Consider the following 13,154-nt stretch of genomic DNA (forward strand, 5'->3'; position numbering starts at 1 on the left):
CCACGCAGCTCTTCTGTTAAACACCTGCGTCCTTCTGATTAGGGCTGAATAGGCAGTCCACCAGAGTGGTACAGTTGCTCAGATCTGATCATGCGCTCGAGAGATCACCCTTCACAGATTCGCCTTCACCTTCCCTTTCATATAGATCAAGCTTTTAGACCATAACCCAATATTTCAGATCTAAAGATATTCAATTGCAAAAGATGCTTAGCCAAGTGATCTCCTTTGCTTTATATAGGCAAGCTCCTCCTAAAATCATGGAACAATACCACGAGCCGACACCATAATAACCCAATACCGTCGGCTAAATACCAAGAGTAAAACATAAGAAACCCACGTGTGCTCTTCTCTGCCTTGAAATGTGTGCACTGGGGGGACGCACCTCCTGAACGGCTGGTCTGCGTGTCTGGACGCGGTCCCTGCATGGTGTACCTGCGGATACGCACCTTCTGAACTGATTTCCTGCGTCCTTCTTAATTTTCAACAAATTGAGAGCCTTGCCACGGGAGTTGCCATCAAGTACAACATCTGTAACATATAGCCATACCAGAAACATAATGCCAACAATCTCCCCCTTTGGACTTGATGGCAACCTCACAATCTTCAGTCTTCAGCTTCATTCTCCCCCTTTGACATCAAGGGCAAAGGGGTATGCTCCCCCTAAGAACATGCTCCCCCTGAATATGAACCAGATCTGCAACAAAGAACACCATGAAAGAGATAGAGACATATTGCAGCTATTTCCAAGATCTCCTTCTGACCATCCTCCATAATGCCAACAATGCATTATATGCTCCCCCTGAACCTGAACCATCAACCAGAAAAGGTTCAACAATAAGATGATGCATCAACAACCCCCAGCTTTTGCCTGAGGTATTCAAAAGTGTCCCTGGGCAATGGTTTGGTTAGAATATCAGCAACTTGTTCCTTAGAGGGAACATACTCCAACTTGACCTTCTGTTCAAGTACTTGCTCCCGGAGAAAATGGTACTTGATTGGTTTGTGCTTGGTTTTTGAATGCATAACCGGATTCTTTGAAATGTTGATTGCACTTGTGTTATCACATAAGATGGGGATAGGTGGTGTACAAGTGATTTGAAAATCTTGCAAAGTCTGCATCATCCAAAGAAGTTGAGTACAACAAGATGCAGCAGCAACATATTCCGCTTCAGCTGTAGACAAGGCAATCGAACTCTGTTTCTTGCTGAACCAAGATACCAGTCTGGAACCCATAAAGAATGCACCACCACTTGTGCTTTTCCTGTCATCCACGCTTCCGACCCAATCTGCATCTGTATAAGCATGAAGTGTAAGATCTGTATCTCTAGGATACCATAAGCCATAATTTTGAGTCCCTTGAAGATATTTGAAAATTCTCTTCACTGCCTGAAGATGAGTCTCCTTCGGATTTGCCTGAAATCTTCCAACTATTCCAACTGCATGCATGATGTCTGGTCGGGTACCTGTCAAATAAAGTAAACTTCCAATCATAGATCTGTAGGTTGGTTGATGTACTGCTGCAGATTCATCATTTGCACTGAGGCTACATCCTGTGACCATGGGTGTACATACTGGTTTTGCATCTTCCATACCATATTTCTTCAAAATCTGTTTGAGATACTTGGTTTGAGATAAAAAGATTCCTCCTTCTTTTTGTTGGATTTGCAAACCAAGGAAATATGTCAGTTCTCCTAACAAAGACATTTCAAATTCTTTCTGCATGACCGAGGCAAAGCTTTGACTCATAGCTTCTTCATTGCTCCCAAAAATAATGTCGTCTACGTACACAAAAAGTATTAGCAATTTGTCATTTTCAACTTTTATATAAAGATTGCTATCTGCTGATCCTTTTGAAAAACCTTGTTGATGAAGATATTTGTCCAAACGGTAGTACCAAGCCCTTAGAGCTTGTTTGAGACCATAGAGAGCCTTTTTCAATCTGCATACAAGTTTTGGATCATTTCCAAGAATGAACCCATCTGGCTGTTCAATGTATACTTCTTCTTCCAGGTCCATTCAGAAAGGCTGATTTCACGTCCATTTGAAATACTTTGAAGTTTTGAAAACTTGAGAGAGCAAGGAACATTCGGATGGCCTCAAGTCTTGCAACAGGAGCAAAGGTTTCTTCAAAGTCTATTCCTTCTTGTTGCGCATACCCTTTACAAACAAGTCTGGCTTTGTTTCTAATTACTTCTCCATTTTCATTCAATTTGTTTTGAAGACCCATTTTGTTCCGATAACATTCTTATCCTTTGGTCTAGGAACCAGCTCCCAAGTGTTGTTCTTTTCGATTTGCTCAAGTTCTTCATCCATTGTTTTCACCCAACATTCATCTTTGCATGCTTCTTTCACATTTTGTGGTTCAGTAGAGGAGAGTAATGCCAAATAGCTTGAAGCTTCTGCGACTGTTCTTCTTGTTTGTACACCTGCTTCTTTCTGCCCCATAATCTGAGATTCTGGATGATTCTTCTGAACATATCTGGATGGATTCTTTTCTTCTATTCTTGTTTGCTCTTCTGGTTCTTCTTGAGGTTCTTCTTGAGGTTCTTCTTCTTCATTATTCTGTCGTTGGGGGTAGCCTTCATCTTCTTCTTCATGATGTACTTGCCTAGGAATGTATCCTTTCTCATCAACCACTACATCAATGCTGTCAACAATTCTGCCAAGTCTTTTATTGTAGCGTTTGTATGCTTTGCTATGTGGAGAGTAACCAAGAAGAATGCCTTCATCTGCTCTAGGTTCAAGTTTGCCAAGCTGCTCATCAGTATTCTTGATATAGCATTTGCTCCCAAAGATTTTGAAGTGCTTTACCGAAGGAGTCTTACCACTCCAGAGCTCATGAGGAGTTTGAGTGCTGTTCACCCGGACATTTGTTTTGTTGAGAATAACAACCGCAGCATGTGCAGCTTCACCCCAGAAAGTTGCGGGAGTTCTTGATTCATCAAGCATAGCACGAGCCATTTGTTGGACTGTTCTGTTCATTCTTTCCACAACTCCATTTTGCTGAGGAGTTCTAGCTGTAGAGAATTCTCTTCTTATCCCATGTTCTTCACAGAAATCGAAAAATTCATTTGAGGTAAACTCCCCACCTCTGTCGGATCTGAGGCACTTAATTTTGTGACCTGATTCATTTTCAACCAAGGCTTTGAAGGATTTGAATTTTTCGAATGCTTCATCTTTGTGCTTCATAAGTCCTAGCCAGACAAACCTGGAGAAATCGTCAATGAATAATATCAAGTATTCTTCTCCTCTAGGTGTTCTTTTCCTGAATGGACCGCATGTATCTGTATGAACTAGCTCAAGAGGCATGCTAGCTGATCCTTCCTTCTCTGGAAAGTTAGTTCTGGTTTGTTTTCCAAACTGACATGATTTGCATATGGTATTGTCAGGAATTTTGATATCTGGAAGATCACGAACTGCCTGATATTTGCATGCTTTCCTTATTTGTGAAAAGCTTAGATGTCCCAACCTCCGATGCCATAACCAGTGCTCATCATCCTTGCTCATATAACATTGTTGTTTTCCTTCTTCAAATATGTACAGATTATTTGGAGTTCTTTTGCCTTTGATCACTGTTTTACCTGTATCAAGATCACGAACAAGACATCCATTTGATCTGAATATAACCTCGGTTCTTTGATCACACATCTGGCTGACACTTAGAAGATTATGCTTCAATCCATCAACATACAAAACATTTCCAGCCTTGACCTTTTCTTTTAACTGAGCAATGCCCTTTCCTTTTATAGTTGCAGGAGTATCATTTCCAAAAGAGACTTTCTTTCCCTTTTCTAGAGCAGAATAAGACTCGAGTTTTTCTTTATCACCTGTCATATGCTTCGAACATCCACTGTCAATATACCATAGATTTTCTTGTCCCTCTGCATAAAATGCTATCCCACATCTTTCTGTTTGAGGTTCCTTTATTCTCCATGTTTTGGTGCTTGAGGCTTGTTCCTTTTTCTGCTGAAACCTGCTCCTGCATTCAGAGTCTTCATGACCAAAGACATTGGAGTCAAGCAAGGTTGCCCTCTATCCTACTCTTTTTGGTTTATATATTGATACACTGGAATATATTTGCAAGGTGGAGATGGTGTTCAGATGGGGGAGTTCGTGATAAAGCTTCTTTTATATGTTGATCATATTGTATTGATTTCTAAATCGACCCACGGATTGCAAATGCACCTATACGCCCTTGGGCATTTTTATAGAGCACTGGGGATGCAAGTCAATACTAACAATACCAAAATAATGATTCTCTAATAAAAGGAAGCAGAGCCAACATCCATTCTTCTTTGAAGGCAACGTTCTTGAAGAAGTAAATGAGTACAAGTACCTCAGGATTGATTTCAACAATAAACTTTATTGGGAGGACTGCAGAAAGAAAATAATTTTAGGAGGGTGGAAATCATTATATGCTCTTCAAAACAGATGTAGAGAGGCAGGGTTATGGGATTGAAAAATGATTAAATTGTTTTTTGGACTCCTAGTTTGTCCAGTGATGATATATGGGTGTGAATTTTTGGCTAGCAGCACCCCCGTCTCAAAATGGAAACAAATTGGGAAAATCCAAAAACGTTTGATCATGAGCAAGTTCAAAATAAAAAAGTTCGGGACCTTACGAGATAATGTTGAGTGAAACATGAGCAACTCCTATCGAAGCAATTGATATGGTGCAGCTCATAAGATATCTAAAAAGGGAGTAGGTAGATGGCTTAATGTTATCTTCAATGAAGGCATGAGTGAAAGAAAGAAAACATGGATGAAACAAAACTACACACGGATGCAAAAATGGAATATTTACCTCAATCCCTGTCCCACAAATAACAAGGAGCTAAAGAATCTTGTTATGGAGAAGTTCCATAAACGGGTATGGGGAAAAGAGTTGGGTAGAAAGAAGTACTACATTGAGGAATTCAACCCTGCATGTGATATACAACAAAAAGAGTTCATTGGAGCTAGCATGCTGTGGAGGGAAAAGAACCAACTCGTATCAACTTCGGTGTGAAACAAGACGGTGGCCTAAAGAAGCTTGGGAAGAATGGGTGTGTAGATTTTGCACGTCTGAGGCAGTAGAATCGGAAACACATTTCATTTTGGAATGTGATACATTCAAATACATTAGAGAAAGTTATGGGAATATGTTAGCATCGGTTTCTTGGCATTGTCTTTTCAACGAGTGGATTGTTGGAAGGTTGGGCCACCTCATCATCAATTTTAATAAGAAAATGATTGAATTGCAAAAGGCAAAAAACATGGAACTAATGGCCCCATAGACTATTTTTAGTCTCGTGGATGTTAAAATATCATTTCATTATTCACTACTTATTATGTGATAAATAAGCATTTTTAATTCTATCAATGCCAACTTCTCCCGAGGGAATGATGTCATCTTCTAACATGTGATTGGTTCTTGTAAAGTTGATTTTGATAGTACATTTTTTTATTTGAGACCCATTTTAGACCTCAAAATTCTTCTAATGGCATTTGTACATTCCATTGAGAGGGCTAGATGAGCCTCTTAGTTTTGAGAAGACATTTGTAGAACATGCATGGTAGGTTGCCATTGACAATGCTTGAGAACCTATAGTGAAATCATAGATTAATCCCAGGCTTCTTGTTGATGGGATCATCGTAGAGTAGAATGATATGGTTGTTGGAATCTATCAAGTGGAGGGAGTTGACCTTCATATTACTCATGTTAATATTCTTCCAAGATGAGGGCGTTGACCTAGTTCAAGTTAATTTAGTTGTTGGAGGTTTGGAGGTGCATGAGAGGATTCTCATGTTCGCAAGTGGTTGGTAGCTATATATGGATTGTTACCTATACCACGAGCATGGTATTCAAGGTTAATGAGTTAATTTGTGTAGATTTTATCTTTTTCACTTTGATAAATGTGATTCACTTGTCTTGATCTTGTATGGACATATGATTATCTTTGGAAGGTATCACGAGCGGCTTATAATGTGGTGTCTAGAGATTTTGACTTTTGATGTTGACTTGAGGGATGTTAAGGTTTAGCAAGCTAATTATAATCTAGCCCCATGCTCCTTCAAATTCATATGTGATCAACATTCTTTGGAGATTTGGGATGCTATGATAGCATCCAACAATGGATGGGTGATAGCTCCATTTAAAGAGATAGAGATTGGTTTTGGGACTACAATTGATTAGAATTTCAAATGATAAGTTTGGTGGAGTTGCGAAGGGAGTTAATGAGTGTTAGTGAAAAAGCTTCCTCGTAACAAATCAAGAGTTCTAACCACAAATTTCTAAAGGGAGAGGGTTGATGAGTGAAGTGATCCTACTTCTAGAACATTGAACAAGCCTAGGAGTTGCAAGATGAGACCTCCTCCAAAATTTGTCTGAATCCTCAGTCCCACCCTAAGAAACTGATCCGGACTTAAACAGGAATGCAACAAATTACAAAGATAACCATAAACACAGATATGCAACGGAAATAATACTTCATTTCATTAATGTAAAATATTTAAATATGCTTACAAACAGTGATGGAAATAAACTAGCTAGGGCGATGGTAGCTTATCTCTGAGAAGAGATGTGGTGGCTACATGCCTCTGAACTGTGTTACAATGAGGCTCGAAGGCCTATTTATTGTTGAGAAACAATGGAAAACCCTTAACATTCCAAAACCTAACCCTAGAAGATGAAACACTAAACTGTGGGCCCCGTTTGGGTAAATTGGTACACCAACTTCCAAGGGTCGTAACTTTGGCATACGATCTCCGTTCGACGCGTACAATAGCTCGTTAGAAAGATCTATCCGAGCACTACCACTTTGGGAGGCAACATTGTTCCATTTTCCAAAAAACGTCGTTTAGGGCCTCAAAACGGCTCCGGAAGTTCAGGACCCGAAAAACTGCTAAAAATAGTAAGTTGTGCTACAATTAAGGAAACTGAAAACGCTGAGAGAAACAATGGTGGGGGTCCAGGTGGACTTGGCAAGTGGCCACCAATATCCACCTGGATCATTCCTCCCCCCTTAGGAAGCAATGGTCCCCATTGCGTTGAGTTTCTCCATGAGATGAGGAAACTTTTGCTGAACTTGTTCCCTGGTGAGCCACTTGCCCTGGTGAAGGAGTTGGCCTGCTTTGACAACTCGATACAATTGGATATTCTATTGGCGAGTGTTCTTGATCTGTGTGTCCATGATCCAATCAGTTGCAGCTTGTTCCATGCGATCTGGATTTAATTCTGTGGGTGTGAGTTGTTCTGCAATGTCGGATGTGTCTAGCAATAGTGGAAAGTATGGCCGAAGGCGGTCCACATTGAACACTGGGTGCAGGCCAAGGAATGGGGCAATGCTAAGCTCAAATGCATTGTCTCCCATAGCCTTAGTAATGGTGTAAGGACCATATCGGAGTGGTCTCAGTTTGCGATAGGCTCCAGTAAGGCGTTCCTTTTGCAAATGCAACCAGACTTTGTCGCCCACCTGAAACTTGTGTGGCACCTGATGTTGATCATGTCGTTGCTTGTACTTGGCATTTGATTTCTCCAGAATTTCATGGACCTGCTGGTGAATATGTTGGATGCGCTCAATGAAGCTAGTGGCCTTATCTGTTTCGAACTGGACATGAGCTGAATTTATGTGAATAGCTGCAAGTGGCATGGCCACATCAATGGGGCATAGTGGTTGGAATCCCAAACCCACCTGAAAAGGGCTATGGCCAGTGGAGATGTGAAGAGCTCGGTTGTAGCTGTGATGAACATAGGGGAGGCTCTCGTCCCATGTGCGTGGATGCTTTGAGTTATACATGCGCAGAATGTGCACAATCATCCTATTGACAACCTCTGTCTGGCCATCAGTTTGAGGATGGAAGGTTGTGGACTTCGTGAGTTTGGTGTCCAGCATTGACCAGAGACTGGACCAAAATGTGCTAAGGAACCGACTGTCCCGATCTGAGATGATAGACTGTGGGATCCCAAAGTGCACCCACACTCGTTCAAAGAAGAGTTTAGCAGTGGCTTCTGCTGTGATATTCTTCTTGCATGCCGCCATAATGGCCATCTTCGAGAACCTGTCGACGACCACAAAAACACAGTCATTTCCATGCTTAGTGGAAGGAAGGCCTGACATGTAATCCATGGAGATGGATTCCCAAGGTCGACTAGGGGTAGGCAACGGGGTATAGAGGTTGTGCTTCTTGATGGTCGGTTTGGCAATGGCACAGGCAGTACATGATCTGATGTACTTCCCAACATCCTGTCGAAGATTCGGCCAATAGAAATAATTTTGCAGTATTGCCACTGTTTTCTCGACCCCAAAATGCCCAGCAGCCCGACTATAGTGTGCTTCCCAAATCATCTTGGCATGCTCGCTTGAAGGAACACAAAGGTGACCCAGGTGGCATAACAGGGCATCCTGGAGGTGAAAATCTGGAACATGCTGACCCTCCAAGAGTGTCTGGTATGTGTGGCCGAATTCTGGGTCGCTTTTGTAGAGAAGTGGCCAATCAGAAGTCTCGTGCCCACAAGAGTTGAGCACGGTGGTTAACGCCATGATCGGTGGTCGACTGAGGAAATCTGCAACATTATTGGTGATGCCCTTCTTATAGTTGATATTCAAGTGGAACTGTTGCAGGTATGTAGACCACTTCTGATGGCGATCATTCTGCAATTTCCCTTGGGTCTGTATGAACTGCAGGGGTTGGTGGTCTATGTGGATGACTGTTTCCTTCCCCAAAATGTAATGCTTCCATTGTCGGCAGGCCTGCACAATGGAATATATCTCTTTATCATAAGTGGTGTGAGTTCCATAAGAGCTCCACTTGTGTTGTGAGTGGAGCTCTTATGGAACTCACACCATTTTCCCGTGTCCTTTTTCGGCTTCGCGGCGTTGTTCTTTGCTTGCAGCTTCGGCGGGTTGTCTTGGGTTGCCTCGCCTTGGCTTTGTCCTTTGTTCTGTGGTTTAGGGGCACCTTTCCCCTGCTTTGGATTCGCAGATCCAAATTCTCGCTTCTTTTGTTTAAACTCTTGCTCGACCTTGACGGCATATCGGTATGTTGTGCCAAGCGAGGAGATGTTCAAGAATTGTATTTCTTCCTGGATGTACTTGTGCAGGTAGCCACGGTATTTGAGTATCAAATGCTGCTCCGAATCCTTGATACCCAACTTTGTGCGAAGGGTATGGAAAAGATTGGTGAACTCTGGCACGTCTTGGTCCCTTCCCTGCCGCAGCGTGGTCCACTTTATGTATTCATCCTCATAGCTTCCGACCGGGTAGTAATGCTCCTTGATGGCATCCCGGAATGAATTCCAAGTGGGTGTGGCTGAAAATAGTGAGCCAATACTTTCATCCTTCTGCTCGCAGTAGGTTTCCCACCAATCCTTGACGTGGGGGGCTGCTTTGAGAAAATCGAAAACAATCTTTTCCTGACTCGAAAATTCATGAACAAAAAAATAACCCTCTAGCAAATTTAACCATTTATCTACGGCATCTGCGTCTATCTGACCCTCGAATATGGGGATTTCAAAATTAACTTGTACCTTAAAGGGCGTGGCATTTCCAGAGTAGCTTCTGGAAGTCGATGCATCGCTTCTGGGTAACCGCTGAAGGATCTAGGCAAAGCTGTCCATCATCGCGTTCTGTTGTCGCTCGAGGGCTTCTTCAAGCAAGATTTTGATAGGATCTCCTGCCCCCTCGTCTTTCTTCTCATCCGCCATGGGAGGCTGTCGGGATTTGCGAGGCTGGTCTTGCAAAGGTTCAACCAGTTCAAGCCCTAACTCCTTATATCCCGACCTTGTTGGGGACATGCAAAGAAAAACAGAGAAAAATCAAACCACTTTGATACCAGTGATCCGGACTTAAACAGGAATGCAACAAATTACAGAGATAACCATAAACACAGATATGCAGCGGAAATAATACTTCATTTCATTAATGTAAAATACTGAAATATGCTTACAAACAGTAATGGAAATAAACTAGCTAGGGCAATGATAGTTTATCTCTGAGAAGAGATGTGGTGGCTACATGCCTTTGAACTGTGTTACAATGAGGCTCGAAGGCCTATTTATTGTTGAGAAACAATGGAAAACCCTTAACATTCCAAAACCTAACCTTAGAATATGAAACGCCAAACTGTGGGCCCCGTTTGGGTAAATTGGTACACCAACTTCCCGGGGTCGTAACTTTGGCATACGATCTCCGTTTGACGCGTACAATAGCTCGTTAGAAAGATCTATCCGAGCACTACCACTTTGGGAGGCCATGTGAACGCATGTTGCCCCAGATTTCCCAAAAAATGTCGTTTAAGGCCTCAAAACGGCTCCGAAAGTTCAGGACTTGAAAAACTGCTAAAAATAGTAAGTTGTGCTACAATTAAGGAAACTGAAAATGCTGAGAGAAACAATAGAGGGGGTCCAGGTGGACTTCGCAGGTGGCCACCAATATCCACCTGGATCAGAAACCAAATCCACAAAGGATAAACCTAGAGGGAGACAACCCCGAGAAATATGAACCAAATGACCATGGAAAACACAACTCTCTAGACTACAAGTAACTCAAGGATGACAATGACTAAAAATAACACTCAACAAAATTGAAGGGGACACAAACCAAGTGGGCACTAAATGTTTACAGATCAAGTGAAGAGGGCTAGTAGAAAAACTCCTCAAAAACCATTAGTGTGAACCAACAATCCCAAATCCTTTACCTACCAATTCTAAATGGAAATTACAAACCATAAGCGTACAATGATAGCAAAATTGATGAAATAAACAAAGATACAAGAGGGTCACTATCTACCATCAACCTTTTAAACCTAAATCCCACATTCTTAGACCTAACTCTTCCCACAATATCCACAAAGTTTGCCTACCAAGCTGAAGCTAGCAATAAGTCAATCAACCTCAATGCATTTCTTGATTATAAACCAATTCATCATCTTGGAACCGTCATATTCACATTTGCCTTTTAGATAACTCAAATTAACCATAAAACTAATTGTACATAACATATATCATTTACACATCTCATTACCTCTACTAATTCGAGTACCCACTACCTCTTCCATCCATGTTAGAACAATCCCATTTCATGTGTTCACCATCCTAGCCCAGGAACAACATTAAGTGATTTGAGTTACATTGTCAATATTGTAATTAACATTTAATTTATCATTAATTTTTCATCGTAATATTGTTTTTAATTCATTTGGATTTCTTTTAATATTATCCATTCAAGAAACAATATTAAATGATTTGATAAGTTGTATTAGATTAAGTGATTACCATTTAATCTAACATGATATTCTTCTATTAAAGATGCTATTGCTTTTTATTCATTTTGATTTTTTAAATATTATGTGTTAAGTCATATATCCAACATTATTTAGTCCATAATTTAGCTCAATGGATTGCCTTGAATGTTAATGGCCACTTGACTTGTTCCACGTAATGTGTACCTAGTGGATTTACCATGTATGTCATCCACTATTAATGGAAAGCATCCATTAATTTTCACATGCAATTTTTTTTTTAATATCAACATTTAATAACAATACCTTTTGAATTGTCCTTTCGAAAACCATATAAAATTTTATGTAGTAGTCATTATTGCCTTTTTAAAAACATAATAAAAAGTTTCTGTCAAAAACATAATAAAAAGGTAGCCGGTCTAAAATTTATAAACACTCACTGTAAACATCCCAAAATACACTTAGAGTGTGGGTGTCACCAACAAAATTCTAAAATATATACTTAAATGTCGAAGACCAAAATCATTATATAAAAACATCACCGCAACAATTTCATTCCACAATAATATTCGTTCCACATGGTATATTTTTTAGAGAGATATAACCCCCAAAAAAAAATAAAAAAATCAATCTATATTAAATTTAACATTTTAATTTAAATCAAAAAATAATATTTAACATTCATGAATATTTTTAGATTTTTATTCTTCATCGCTTATCCCTTAGATTTCTCAATTTACTTGTAAAACTTTATATGACAATCCTGTAATATAATTTTATTAATAATTAACCCAATTTTTAGGTTGCCAACATTCATGCATTAACACCTGATATATTCCATTTATATGCAGAGTAATACTGTCCGTCATAAGACCTAGGATCAACATTTAGTAACAAGATCAGTCACGAACTTCCCTCTCAAAATCTAGATAGGCTTAAATATTGAATTTCATTTTTTTTAAATATAATGATAAAGGAAACCTTAAAAAATTCATACGCTGCATGAGCATAACCAAAACCAGTGAAGATGCAAGTGCCCAACCAAGACACGCATGCATTTTAACATAATGTGAGAGTACGCATGTTCAGAGTACATCGTTTCCTTTGTTTCTGAAATTTTTGAAGTGCCATTTTCAAGACATTCGAAATAACATTCATCAAAATGGCAAATTCAACCCTACGTAAAACATTCTGTTAACGACTATTTAATATTTCTGGAAGACACAGGCACCCACACCTACTCCCCCTAAAAATTCAGATGAATTAGAATTAACAGTTTTGCAATACAAATGATATCGGCCTCTTTACTCGTCATTAATAGAATCCCTCTCTGTACTCTTGTGTGGCAGAATATCGATAACCTATCCCGTAGTGCAACTATGCACTTCTGAAAATCTGAGGAATGTTTTCTAAAGCTTGCAAGATGTTTGCTTTACTGCTTATCTGTGACCACGCACTGCAGCTTTGTTATTACAAAAAATCATACTAAAAGAATCACATTTAGCAGAGATCAGAATGTGGATTTACGAACAAAACTGCAATGTTGGCAGTTTCCAGGCATTTTTCCTGAAAACAGCCATGGGATCCAACATTTGGATTTGGGGCAACCATGTGTACATGGAATCCTACAACTACATATGTGAAAAGTACAATAACCTACTATCAGACAAAATTTGGACCAGCATATTCAGGAGAGAGAGTTAATATAAAAGACAAAACAAAAGGTGTCCGTCTCTTTCGATCGTTCATAAAATCCCTCTCCTTTAAGCTCCCGTGGCAGAAAATTGACAACCTAGCCAGTGGTGCAAAGGTGCCTTCTGAAAATTGACAGGAATGTTTCTGAAGCTTGCAAGACGTTTGCTTTACTGCTTGTCTGAGACCCTCATGAATTTTTTAAATACATTATCGTAATAGTGGCGTTGCTGTTTACAGAG

The 13,154-nt window shown here is 40.1% G+C and overlaps 1 protein-coding gene across 1 annotated transcript in view; it reads right to left on the reverse strand.

The window, feature by feature from the left end:
• Positions 1-12,573: 12,573 nt before the first annotated feature.
• The window catches only part of CDC48C (cell division cycle 48C), a 137,988-nt gene continuing 137,407 nt past the window's right edge, over positions 12,574-13,154 (reverse strand). The window contains 1 exon segment of the mRNA XM_089417548.1: positions 12,574-13,142. Coding sequence (XP_089273674.1) covers positions 13,083-13,142 — 60 coding nt within the window. The 3' untranslated portion in view covers positions 12,574-13,082.

This window comes from Pinus tabuliformis, chromosome 3_2 (genome assembly GCF_031772625.1).
Source record: "Pinus tabuliformis cultivar Carrire ecotype Pingquan chromosome 3_2, CPIR1, whole genome shotgun sequence".
Classification (NCBI taxonomy): Eukaryota; Viridiplantae; Streptophyta; class Pinopsida; order Pinales; family Pinaceae; genus Pinus; species Pinus tabuliformis.